The 13873-nt window shown below is 35.7% G+C and overlaps 1 protein-coding gene across 2 annotated transcripts in view; it reads left to right on the top strand.

Moving 5' to 3' along the window:
• Positions 1-13873, top strand: part of TENM1 (teneurin transmembrane protein 1) — a 249015-nt gene that overhangs the window by 91985 nt on the left and 143157 nt on the right. For both annotated transcript variants that reach the window (XM_074147706.1, XM_074147705.1), the window contains exon 4: positions 11368-11606. In XM_074147706.1, coding sequence (XP_074003807.1) covers positions 11368-11606 — 239 coding nt within the window. The remainder of the gene's footprint in view (positions 1-11367; positions 11607-13873) is intronic.

Here is a 13873-nt window from a genome sequence, read left to right as displayed (position 1 = left end):
TTCAGTATATTCTTATCAGACCTCACCAGGGAAAATACTTTGCAATTTTAAGTCTCTCTTGAGTTCAGTTTAATTTTTCTGTTTTCTTACTATTTTTGCAATTCTGAAACTTCTCATAAAGCACAAATAGATGTGTAGTTATATCTATAATTACATAACTGGATACTGACAAAAGGGCTGTGCAGTGGATTAGCAATTCAGATTGGAAAACACACTGTGGGCTACACGTTAGTGATTCACAAAGTCTGGGAATTTTTCACATTCCTGCCCTTCAGTGGTTGTTTCATCTGATTTCATGCACACTCTGGTAGCTCCTGCAGACTCTCATGAAGCTGGCTGAAAGGCGACATAATCTGAAAGTAGAATCTGTGAGGGTGTTTGCCAAGGTGTATCTGCGGTTTATGTGCAGACAAGTGATATAGCAGGGGAACATTGTAATAAAAAACATTTGTGATCACCACTTCCCAGAAGTACACAACACAGCATCAGAGAAAAAGAAGGGCTTGCAGCTTGTTTTTTCTTCCTTTAACAGGGAATGATTCAGCTAGAATTGAACAGATACTTTGGCCTAATATTTGAATTCTCTTGCTTTCCTTCTCCATTAATGTTTAGCTGCCTGTTAAAAATAATCCTAAAAAATAAAGAGGAACATGTCAATGGCAGCTGTATTTCAGTGCTAAATCTTTAATAGTACCAAATCTACCTAATACATACATACCTAATGTGTCTAAGCAGATTTTTATTTTTTTTAATTTGGAACATTTGCAATCAAAAAGACGACTTAGTAATGTATTCTCTACTGTAATAACTAGGCAAAAATCAGAATGCACATGTTCAGCTTTTCTTCCAACTGTATCTCCTGTTAATCCCTAAAGAGCACATGTGTTTGCATGGTTTATCTGTAGCCATGTAATATTAGAGAATTTTCAGATAGGAAAAGATTTCCTAGAACTAATTGTGCGACTGTAAATCCTATTCATTCTGGACAGTCAGAAACGAAGCAAGTTTATGAGGCTGCTCATAATGATAATATGTCCTATTTATGTAAAAGAAAATTCTGTAATTCTGAAAATGTTTGCAATACTCTGATTAAACATGTATTCTTATGTAATTAGAATTTGAAACCCTAGATTAGACCTCAAAGGACTGCAGTAGAGACATATACTGAGGTATGCTTTCTGCAAGTATTTTTGTAGAGTAAAAATTTGTTATATTTTTATAGAAAACGGCAAATCAGAAATTTGGGGTTGTGCTTCATCTAGAGGTGTTATATGCATGGACTATTCCACAAAACAGTTTTGTCAGGACCCCATTTACTAGCCCAACTGTTGAGTGAGGAGACTGATCTGGAAAGGCGAAATTACTTGTTCAAGTTCACACAAGCTTTTGTCAAAGCCAAAAATAGAGTTGAGATGTATGTCATTGCCAAGGCCAGTTCTCTGACTGTGGCAGTTATTCTGATTATAAGTAACCCAAATGAAAATAAGAATTAGGAACACCTTTAAAACTTCAGAGGACGTGTCGAAGAATTGCTGTTGAAGAAGAAATTGGAGAAGAGCTGTACCTGTAGGAGGTGTAACAGCTCAAACTGCTGACTGCCTGTGCTGCAGCCTTCAGTGCTGTAATGTGCCTGTAAATGCAAATGCAGGCTCTATCTGTATGCATGCACACGGAGTCTTGAAAAAAAAAACATATTCATTATTAAAATGACTTATGAACATGCAGTAATTTCATTGTCACACAGAAAAATAATTTGTAAGTATTGCCAGAAAAAGACTGCAAGGATCTCTCACACGACATAAAAACACAGGAAACATTGATTGTCTTTTTTAGGATAATGTTATTGGGCTCTTAAATAAATTGATTTTTTTTCTTCTCCCCCAGAATAAAGTACTTGCAACCTATTGCTTATTCCCTTCCTTTCCACTAAGATAATTGTTTTTTCAGGTTTCATAGATAGTTTGCTCTAATGTTTCAAATCTTATGATTTACAGTGTAATACATTGTCATTATCTCTGACAGCCCTATCTGAACACAGCTTACTACTTTTTATGGAGTATGCATTAAACCCTGACAATTCAAAGGAGTGTTTTTCATTTTCTCCATGCCCTGTTAGTTGACTCAGTATTTGTTTCCATTACTTGCTTTTTTGTTTTTGGTTTTTTTTTCCCCTGGCATTTGCTATTTATTTTCCCACTTCAGTCAAATTCTCAAATAAGAATAAAAAACTAGATGTTAAGTAGGGATTTTTACCTGGCATTATTTCTGATCCTCCCATTAGTCTGTTACAGTTCCCTCATGGATAGACCATTGGACACGCTTATTTTGAGTAAAGTTTTGCATTTACATTACCCAAGCATTAGAATTTTTAAATTTTCTGTCTAAATATCAAAATTTACCTAATTTTGATTTTGTTTCAAAGTTGTTTTTTTTTAGTCCTGTTTTTTGCTTCAGTATTTTACATATTTGCTTGTTCCTTTCTTTTTCCGATCAAATTTCTTTCTAGTTCCTCTAACCCATTTAGCAGTGTTGGCAGTAAGGTTAATGCTGTGCTGAATGGACTGAAATCTCCCCTCACTGCACTGGCAATGAGCCAAATGCTGTGGAAAAAGACAGCTTAATTTAAGCAATCTTATCACCATGGTAATAGCTCCTCTAAGGGGACAGTGAGGTACCAGACCGTGAACCTGAGATTCAATTATCATTAATTTATATAAAACTTTGAAGTACTAGAACAAAAAGAGAAGTATTTGGGGTTCAAGGCAGTTATGATTTTTAGTTACTATTCAGCAATATTTCAGAGCCCTAAAGTTTGATTATGGCTCTAAACACTTAAAAACTTCGAGTTTTGGTGCTTAAGAAGTTTATTCAGCTGATTGTATAGATGGAGTCATTCCTTTCTGTATTATATAGCTATTTAAGGTACGTTTTTAAGACTATCTGGATTTCTGTTTTCCTAAAAATATCATCTTGGTTTTAATTCTGTTTAGTATAGGGGAGACAATGATCACTTATCAAGAGATTAATTCTGTACTATGGTTTTCCTTTGTTCTTTTTTAATCAGCTCATAATTATTTGTGTTCTTCAAAAAATACATTGATAGCCTTTCAAATCACAGAAACATGTACATACTCACTTTCTGTTTAAGCTGGAGTAGTGCTAAAAGCGGAAATAATTAAAGAAAGATGCATATATAAATACACACTCAAGCGGTTCAGTGTGAGCTCTTGAAAGGTTTATTCTTTCTCCTTGGTCTCTTCATTTGAGCATCTTGTGAATCTTGTCTCCAATGCAGAGACACAGAAAGCACTTTTGTGCCTTCCTTTTTCCCAGTTCAACGTTTCCATAGCAAACAGAACGGCTTTTACAGCTCCCAAGACACACAGGTGTTGATGATCATACACCACCGAGCAGGGAGACAATTACTATTTGAGCAATGCAATTCATTAGGAACTTGTTTGCGAATGGAGCCTACTCCTGAGTTAAATGACCGGACTTGTGCTTATCCCAAGAATAAATGCAGGGGAGGGCTTTGTTTATGATCTTTCTTTCAAATCTTGTTGGTCAGTATTTGCTGTTATGACATTTCACTTGTGTTTTGTCATTTTCTACCTAATTAAACAATAAATCTAATCTATAGAGAGTCTGACTGTGTTAAAAACAGACACATAGCGAGGTTTTTAAATTCAGTCCAAGTCCCATGTGTTTTCACTGCACATAAGAAAAGATCCTAAAAATATTTCAAACTTCTGAATTGTAAAAGACAAATTGAAAACTGTAAATATGACCATGAACTTAACATAAAAGCTGTAAATATGACCCTAAATTTAATAATGCGAGAATGAAAGCATCATTTATGGAAATAAAAATATGAACATTTTTTAGCTACAATGAAGTACAATTTTCATGTTAACAGCAATGGCACTTGAGGGTCTTTCTTTTGAATAATTTGAGATCCAGTCAGTAAGGACAATAAGGCAATTTAAATTGTTCATATACTCTGCTGTATTTTTTCGTTGGGAAGAGCTCTGGCTTGGCCTTCGCTGGAACAGTGGGATAGTGTATGTGCTTGTAAGGGGTTTTTTTGCAGAGTTGATATGGTAACTTGAACAATCACGCTGCAGATACTCTTCGCTCATTATTTTGAATAATGGAATAATATATAAAATTATAAATATAAGTAAAGATACATTGTTATGTTATGGCCACCAATAAGCCAGAAGCCTGTTAGCTTTCTATGAAACACAGTGTTTTCATTTTCAAAACCAGAAACAGAACGAATATAAATTTCAACAGATAAAAGATAATTACAGGTTAATACAAAGAGCCTAGGCTGATTTGGGAAACAGAGACTATGTGTAGCAGAAAGGGTCAGAGATATGCAAAAGATACTATCTTTTCATTTGAAAGAAAAACACATATGTATGTATAAAGTTATTGCCCGGAAATGTGTATCCATCCCCTGGATAGCTACCTCTAGGAAATCTGTATTGGAAGAGGAGATAGTATTTACATAGGTAACGTGATCCACCTCTTGTCAAGTAAAATTTGTGTTATTTATCACAGTAGTTATACAGCTTGGCTTTAGATCATATGCATGTGAGCGTAGGTATTTGGACATAGACTTAAATGCTAGTAGCAAAAGTCAGCTAGAATATGCATGAATACCCACAGGAGGAAGTTCATGGCAAAGAGAACTGTACAGCAACTACTTCTACTTTAGTTATCTCATTCCTTTCTTTGTTTTAAGCCATGCTTCTAATCGCAGCATGTAAGCAACAAAATTACAGTATTGGTATTATTATTCTCAATTCACGGTTTCAAGTACTCTGTGAATATTACATACTATTCTGTATATAACCCTTGTAAATATTATTGTAAGCACTGTTGTTCTCATTTTCCAGGTGAAAAAATTAAAAATTACTGAAAAAAATAGAGCTAACCATGAGCTCTTTTATTCCTTCCTTACCCCGCAAATCTCCATGTGCATTGATCAGTTTTACTGAGCTGTTGTTGAATTGTAGTGCTAAAGAAAAGTCCTAAGCCACAGAAAATCACTTTTGAAAACTACTGGATTAATGTAGCAAAGTCACCATGTATCATAATAATAAAGCCCATACTGATCTATACAAGAGTAATTTATGTTCCCACTGTGGTAGTTTTTGTTTTATCTTTTTTTTCACTAAATAGCCAATGAAACCAGAAGACAATTGTATTTTGGACAACTGTTCCATTTTAGAAGCTGTTCTTGATTGATTTTGGCACTGTCCTATATTTATGTAATTATTGTCCCAGTTTTCTGCCAGAGACTTGAAAGTTTAGTCACCTGGTTAACAGGCTTAGCTTGCCTACAGCAACAACAGACAAGTGAGTCAGCATCATGTCACTTGTTGTTCTCTACTGAAGTTAAAAGTAAAGGATACAGATTCTTTTTACATCCTTTCACATCCAGGGTCACAGGGCTAAATTTTCAAACATGGTGTAAAATAAACAAGAGTGAATAAAAGGAAGCAATTCTATGTGAATGATTCAAAAGGCAAGTCCAGCTCAAAGAGGAAATTTTAACAAAGCAACTTTATTCCCAAAGACAAGTCTCTAGGGGGTTTCAAATGTATTTCAATTATACATGTAAAAATAGAATGATAAAATAAATTAGATAAATAGTTTTCATGGCCATTTCCCTCTTCTTTCACCCGTGAGTATTCTTGTTCCTACAGTTCTTACACACAAAAAGATAAAACAAGGCAGATAAGGTCAGATTCTGTCTATAAGTCATTCTATAAGAATGTCTTACATTCACGTACATTTTTCCTGGGTTGTCTTTCAAGATGAGAGTATAGTGCGTATATCTTTGTTGTCAAGTAGTTATCTTGTTTTTATACTATATACTTACCTTAAAATACCTGTCTTGTTTTTATAATATGTAGTTTACTGAGTACCATATGCAAGATTTATAAACAGAGGTCCATATTCTGATTATTATCTAAATTTAGAATTTTCCTTTTTTTTCCCCTCCCACTTTGGGTACAGAATAGGATGGATAGAAAATCAGGAAAGCAAATTTCTGCTTCTTCCTACTGTCACAGGAAATATTAAGTGACTTAAAAGGGTCAAGTTGCAATGGGCTTGTGGTTGATGTTTGTCAAAGTATCTGGGCAATTGTATCAGTTCCAAATCCCTTTTGGCTACCATCTTTATATATTCTCTGGTTACGCCAAAAATCAGAGTCCTTCTTGTGTTTCAGTTACTATGCCTCTTAAAAATTCCCTTTGCACTTCTGTTGACATCTATAAGAATTCAGTTGCCTACATAAACATTGGTATAGATATATAGTTATATATATTATATGCAGTAATCAAATTTAGTTGAAAAGTAATTGAAAAATTTAAATTATCAAACTGAAGACTTCTTAGTTTTCCTATCGCATAGCTATGCAGCAATTTGTAACACTTTAGGTAACTATTTCTTGACTATGAAACATACAAGTACAAATGTGTTCCTACTTGGTTTCTCCAGGAGAAATGCAAACTCATTCTTTTGGCCAAGGTATTGCAAGATATGTGTTTCTACTAACTCATCTGGTGGTTCGCTTTCAAATCTACTTTTGTTCTTCATTGTTTCCTCTTACAAATCTGTAATTTTTAATAAAAACGGAAAGAAAACGTGTTATAGGTACAAATGAAGGTGGACTTCTAGGCCTACGGGCACAAGGCACTGGGTAAATGCACAGAACTTTGAGAAGTGATATTAAGCCCTTGAAAAGTTGAGGGACATTACTACTACAGTACTGGGAAATCAAAATATTTTCTCAGAATTTAATTAAGGAGTTCTGTGTGGGGTTAATCGAGTTTCTGTAATAGTATTACGTTACCGCCACATGAATTCAGTTGGGATGTTCCTTCATGTGTAGCTTTTATAAGACTTAAGCTACCATTCCAGATAAGAAACCAAAAGTACATAACAAAACGTCCTCATAGAGAACGATGTAAAGAAAGAAATGAACTCCTGTTCTCTAACCTTCTCCTAGCTGAGAATTCATCATTTTTGTATGAATGACACTCTTGGAGTTATATGCCATTCCTCTTAAGGTTGAATAAGAGCACTTAGATGTGCCACATGACACTGCTTCTTTACAGAAAGCAAGCTATTCTGTGATCAGCAGGACTGAGAGGTCTAATTTCATGCTTTCTGTCACCTGAACTCCCCAATAAGTCCCTTCCCTCAGTCCTTATCTCTTTTTTGGGCATGTCAGCGTAGCAGATTTAGACCGAGCTATTGATCAGCCAGTACGTATTCTGCTTCATTAGCCACTGTGTGCGGTGCTGGGTGGCTGGACAGAGGGGTTTAAAGGGGGTGAACAGCTGAGTTTAGAAACAGGAGCTTACTGGGGCTTTTGCTGGTTTCGTTGGTTTTTTCTGGGGGGGTTGGCGGTTTTGTCCCCATCCTCCCACCCCGCAATTTTTATAAGTCTGGGAGGATCTTTTTCTTACCGTCAACTTTGCTTGAGAGAATTCAAAGTTCAAAAATTTTACATTTGTAGAGACGAACAAATGGACAGATAGGCGAAGAGATGTAGTTACCTTAAGAAACAGGGAACGTTTTCCAACTGCCTCTTTTATATGTGAAATTATTACTCGGCCTTTAATATTTATTTATGTATTGGAATTATCAGTGTAATAATACTGAGACTTTTATTTCACAAGTAAATGCCTTACAGATTATGTCCTGTATTTCTTTTTTTAAGAGAATATTATCGTCTTCTTTATGGATGTTTTTGATGTTTTTGTAAACATTTAGAACTTCCCTACTTGGAATGAGTGGTCTTATCAATCTTTCTTATAAATTCTCTGATTTCTCTTGTGTTCTCAGTTTACAAAAAAAAAAAAAAAAAGCCTTAGCTTCTCTCTTAGATTGAATATTAAAGCACACACCAGGCTGCAGTCACAACTAAACTTTTGAACTGCAATTTTTATTATTTTGCTCTTTCAAGAGAGCACCTGATTTTATAGAATTGATAGCAACAGTTTAGTGTGTCCTAATGTCCTTTGGGAACAGTGGTGTGCTCAGACAGATGAGGAGTCGTCTGAGTTTATGAGAACATAGTCACAGGCTGGCTTTGGAAATTTGTCTTTGTGCCACCAGTGTTTTTCAAATTCTATAGAAATGTCTTTGGGTACTCGATATACTCTCCCAAAAATGGAAGGCATAAACAATTGTGATTTTTAACGTTTTCTCAACGTTATTTCGCCGGTAGCTCAGTTTCAGTGTAGCATTGCCTCAGAATCTCGGTTTTATTACAAGACGTTAGAGCTATGTAAATTCTCCTCTGTGTGAATGGAGTCATCTGTCTAAGAGGGTGTGAGCTGAATCCAGCTTCTGTGCACTCTTCTGCTAATAAAGGAAGCTCTCTGCACACTAGCATTTTACCAACAGGCTATGAAGCCACATTTGTAAAACCCTGTGCAAGAGAATGAAATTATTCCTGGCTATTGATTGCAAGGCTATTAGAGCCTTAATAATAACTTTCAGTTCAGCATTTCCTTCCCTTTACTGATATCTTTGAGCTATGCACCCTAAAGGACAATCAATACTGCCAGTATCTGACCATTTTGCTGTAATTTAAAAAAAAATTTAAATGAAAAGTTATCAAATAAGTAGCATTTTGTCATTATGTCTTGACAATGTAAAGCAATTAAAGAACTATTAACTTTTTTTTATTTGTGTGTCTGTGTATGTATATATACTTTATTTATGTATATGCTTATATATAATAATACCTTTCTTATTTTATATGGTGATTCTGCTTCTTCTCCCTGGAATATCAGTAGGAAATTTTGCTGTGACGTTCTTTCCTACCAAATGTCTAAATTACTCTCGTTAAATGCCAACTGAAAAGTAAGGCCTCACATACTTGCAAAAGCCTTCATGTGTGACAATGAAGCATTGAAACCAAAATAACTAACTTTTTTCTGTTGGCCTGGTATGAGGGAAGCAGCACTATATAGTCCCGTAGACAGTTGTTACTTCATTGGAATTTATTATTTTACTATATTTGAGTTTAGGATTTTTGAACTGAAATAGTTACAGGTAGCATTACCATGTTCAGAGCATTGCCAGCTATATAATATATTTCTATATTTGTGGAAGTCAATGGGAAAGAAAACTAGAATGTGTTGTCTAATATAGTGCCAAGATGCTCTTGTCCTTTTTTTATCTGAGTGCTTGGGTAATAAGTGTGAAGCAGGAATAACTAGTACTTAACATAAGCAATGCAAAAATTTCATTCTTGTGGTTCGTCAAAGGAATCTGATATGTAGGCACTGTAATTTGTAATGCAAGTTAACTGGTATTCTCGTTTACCTTCTTTTTTATGTAACTGCCTGAATAAAGGCCCTTTGAAAGATAAAACTGCCCTGTAATACCTTTTTATTTTGTATAATCTGACATTTTGAGAACTGTAACCTTCCTTTTAAAATCTTATAATGGAAATACATAATATCATGCTCATTACACCATTTTAGGAATTTACCTTTTCAGTAACATGTATTTACAATATTCTTAAAGTCAAATGTCACAGTATAATCATGTCTCATACACTGGAGTGTTTGATCCTTTGTACATCCCGCTGTGAATCCATCAAAGAAATTCTGCCAGTGTGGATTGATTGATCCATATATGTATTCAAAAACGTGTCTTGTGCCTTGCTGAAGGTGTCAAGGTACACTGGTTATTGGGAAGATTCTGGCCATGACTGGACATGTCAACATTGGCCAGTTAACTTCAGCTGTGAAGTGTGTCTGTGGCTTTTGTCTTGCAGGCATTGTAGTGCCACATGATTCTAAATGCAAGATCCTCCTTCAATTTAGGCAGAAACAACTGAGGGCAACTTGCACCCCCAGCACAAGTGACATAGTAGTGCTTGCCTGGGGGCCACAGAGCACTTGCCTCGTGCTCAGCTGGTGGAAGAACAGGGAAATGGGTTATATGTGAACCAACAGCAACAACAGTCACTGATGCTCTTACTCAGCTGGGAGCTCGTACGAACAGGGCACAGAACACTCTTTCTGAGTCAGGATGCTCAACACAAAGGCCACAGAGATTTAGGTTATAACAATACTCTAGTGGCAGCTCTATGGCCAATGTGGTCCTTGTTCTTGCAAGCTGTGTAGTCTCAGTGCCCCTTCGCTTGCTTTCTCAGCTCAGATCATGTGGTTTGAGACAGAGGACTGCTGAGATGCTCTAAATTTCTTAGGGTGCATGCTATGGCACGAGATTTAGATGTGTACCTGTCAGAAAAGAGAGCACTCAAGAAGCTTGCTTACATAAAACAAAGGAAAGAAGGTCTCCAAAGAAAGTTGGGGTTTCTGAAGGAATATGGGGTTGGTATGGTCAGCCTCGAATGTGTCCTTTCTTGTCACAATTTCTGAGCCCATAGCACAGGAAGTTATTCCTTAAAATTAAATATCCTTTCCCAAATTCTCTGGGAGAGCACTTGCCAGTCCTCAAAACCATCCATCTTCCTATAGACAACCATTCTATATTTCTGCATCACAGCCCCTTCTGCAAGGCACATTTCTATACCTTATTTTTTTCTGCTAAAGTACCTCCTTGCTATTTTTTCTTGAAGGCAATCAGCCCTCCAAAATATGCTGAAATAGGTCTCCAAATTAATTCTTTCATAGTGTGTTTGAGAATCACCACAGTAGACAAAAGCATTTGAAGAAAAACTGCTCTCGAAATAGCTCAATTAAGAATACTAAAGAAATTGTACTTACCTGTGTAGTGACTACAGTCCTTCAAAATGAATTATCCTTGTAGATTTTCCACTAAGTATTCACCTTTCTCTCTTTTTTCTTTTTTTTTTCTTTTTTTTTTTCTTTTTTTGTTATTTCCTGTATTCTGGAGAGAATCCCATAGTTAAAGTAAATATTCACAGGGGCAGAGGATTCTGCATGTTTTGTATACTCTTGGGGAGATAAACCTGGTTGTGTGTTTGTGGATGGAGTTAGTACTGCTGGCAACAATTCCCATGTCTCAGGCCCGGGTAACGAGGCACACAGTGGCTGCTTGCCGTGGAGGACCCCAAAATACTGTACTGAAAAATAATCTTTCCTCTGCATTACTCTGAACTGCTGGGAGAATAGTTTAGAATTCATCTACATGATACTGTTTCACTAAAAATTTGCTGGAAATCTTGTCGTGTGGTTGAAAATCTTCCCATACAAAGGGCATTCAAATACACACTTTCCTGTCGCTAATATTTTCTGTGGATATATGCAGTATTTATCATACAGTGCCTATATAGTTCCCTTCTTCTTAAATCACAATGTGGTTTTTACAGCACAGTTCTTTGTCTTCTTTTTGTAGGCATTTCCTATTTAAACATGGATCTGGGTCTTCAGCTATCTTCAGCGCAGCCAGTCAGAACTATCCTTTAACATCCAACACTGTTTACTCTCCACCTCCTAGGCCTCTTCCTAGAAGTACCTTTTCTAGACCTGCCTTCACTTTTAACAAACCTTACAGGTGTTGCAACTGGAAGTGCACTGCCCTGAGTGCCACTGCCATTACAGTCACCCTGGCGCTGTTGCTAGCCTATGTTATTGGTAAGCCTCTCGCTTTTCTATGCTGAATTATTCTTTACCTTTGCTGTTCTGTTTCTTGCTTGCTTTTATGCTAATACAAATCATGTTTTACTAATAATGTTTGCCGTTGGGTGCTTTGTAAATTCTGGTGAGCAAAATGCTGGGGTGGCCAGAGGTTGAATACAGCATGGAATTCTCATTAACTTTCTACTCTGTTAACCTTGATATTGCCTAACAGAGAAAGAAATTATTATTCAAGATGACACATTTATACTAGCACAGGACTCCTACTGATTTTAATTGCTGTGATATTTTTCTTAAATTAAACATTTGATTTTCATATTAAGCCTTATAACATTGTTGCTCTTAAAGAATTATTTATAAAAGACTGATAACTCTTAATTGTGTTTTGTCTTGCCATCTTTTCATTTCTTCAGTCTGATCACAATTTTAAGTCTTTCATTTTTTTCCTCTTAAGTCTTATATCATTGGCTAGGATGACAGCTAGCTCTAAAAATACGCGGTATTGTACACCATGTTTTCTAAGATAAATTTTGCGGTCCCTTTATTGAATTTATGTTTCAGAAAAAAAGTTACATAGATTGAAGTGCAGATACTTAATTTCAAACGCATCTTTGTAAGTACCTAACTTTGCAATGTTGTTGTCACAGTAGGTTGGCAGGATTTATCAGAATAGCTAGAAATGCCTTCCTTTTTTTTGGAAGATAGATATTTTGGAGGTGAGCTTGGAGTCAATGTGATCACAATTGTACATGGGAAAGCAAGTCTTTGTGACTCGCTATATGATGTTTTGGCTGAATGTTAATTATTACATTGGTTTTTCAATTTGAATTGAAAATACTGCAATATTATTGCTATTAATATTATGTAGAATATTAGAATGAGACTGTGGCTTCTGTAAACATAGGAATATCTAATTGATTTTTGCTTGTGCGATGCACTTTCTCACAGGTGCTCTTGGTTTGTTGATTTAGTTGCCATTTTGCAGGTGGGCAGGAGCCGGGGTATCCCCAACATTTTATAGTTTGAATGGGAATAACTCTGGGTTTGCCTGAAAGAGTGGTTTGTACTTGGAAAAACTTGTTCAGAGATACAGGTACAGATACTTCCAAACCGATAATTGGCCACTGGTTTTCTGTATTCTCTGAATAAATAGTGTCTTAGTAGTGAGTCTTAATGGTGAAAATAGTCTTAATAGTGAAAATTATTACAATTTCAGTCATTTTTGTTTCCCACTGGTTATTCTGTCCCATAGTGACAATGTTCTGGTTACTGTCAGTGAGATGCTCATTAGGAGGGATTTTTTTTCTAACATCTAATGCAGATGGGAAAGTAGATTTGATCATTTCTGGTATATGATTATTTGAAAGCACCTGAGGATCTAGTAAGCTACATTAATTGCAGATTTACATAACAGCTGGTGAGCATATGCCCTCAGTTAGGACTGGCTGTATAATTTTTGCAGCCTCATCTGTTTGCTACATATATATCCCACCCACACCATTTCAACTTTATCTGGGTGAAGCACTGTCTGTTTCATCGCTGCTTAGATTTCAGTCTGCCAGTGAAATTTTTTTAACTTTCCAGAGATAAACTGCTGCATGTCATCAGCCTGAGATGGCTGTAAGCGCTCCATGTCACTATGAATTAAAAAAGCTCGATATGAATTTTCTGTAGATGTGTATGTGTTTATCTTAACCTAGTAACATTAAGGTGTAGCATGTTTTCTTTAGTTGGACAGAAATAGGTAAAATGAAAATATCTTTGCTTTTTATCAATGATTCCTATTTCTAGTTATGTTTTCTATAGGAAAATATAAATCTCTGAACCAGGAATTTTAATTCAGAGAATTTTCCAAGGTGCCATTATTTGCTCGTTTGCCCCAGAAATTTTTCATAAGCTTTCCTGAAGATTCAGGCAGTATTAGGTAGCTTATTCCAAATTAATATTCATGCTGCCCATTTCTGGTTGGTTAAATATTTGAATACATTCATGGTTTGTTCCTATGAGTCAGGTATTTTCATTCTTTCCCTTTTGTTAGGTATGAATAATAGCATATGATCTATTTTCAAAGTTCACTTGCTCTGTAGGGTTTCATATTTGCATATCTTTTCATGTCAAAAATTTAAATGTGCATCTTTTAAATAAGAGTAGTTGAATATACAAAACCAGACTGTACGTAAGACTCTGAAGTTAAAATTCACTCCAAGTATTTTCTCATTGCTCACAATGATTCAGGTCCCTCAGTCCTCCCTCCAGGCAGGTTT

The sequence above is a fragment of the Numenius arquata genome, chromosome 5 (assembly GCF_964106895.1).
Source record: "Numenius arquata chromosome 5, bNumArq3.hap1.1, whole genome shotgun sequence".
Classification (NCBI taxonomy): domain Eukaryota; kingdom Metazoa; phylum Chordata; class Aves; order Charadriiformes; family Scolopacidae; genus Numenius; species Numenius arquata.
The sequence above is the reverse complement of the archived record's forward strand: the minus strand, read 5'-3'. Positions and strand labels throughout refer to the sequence as shown.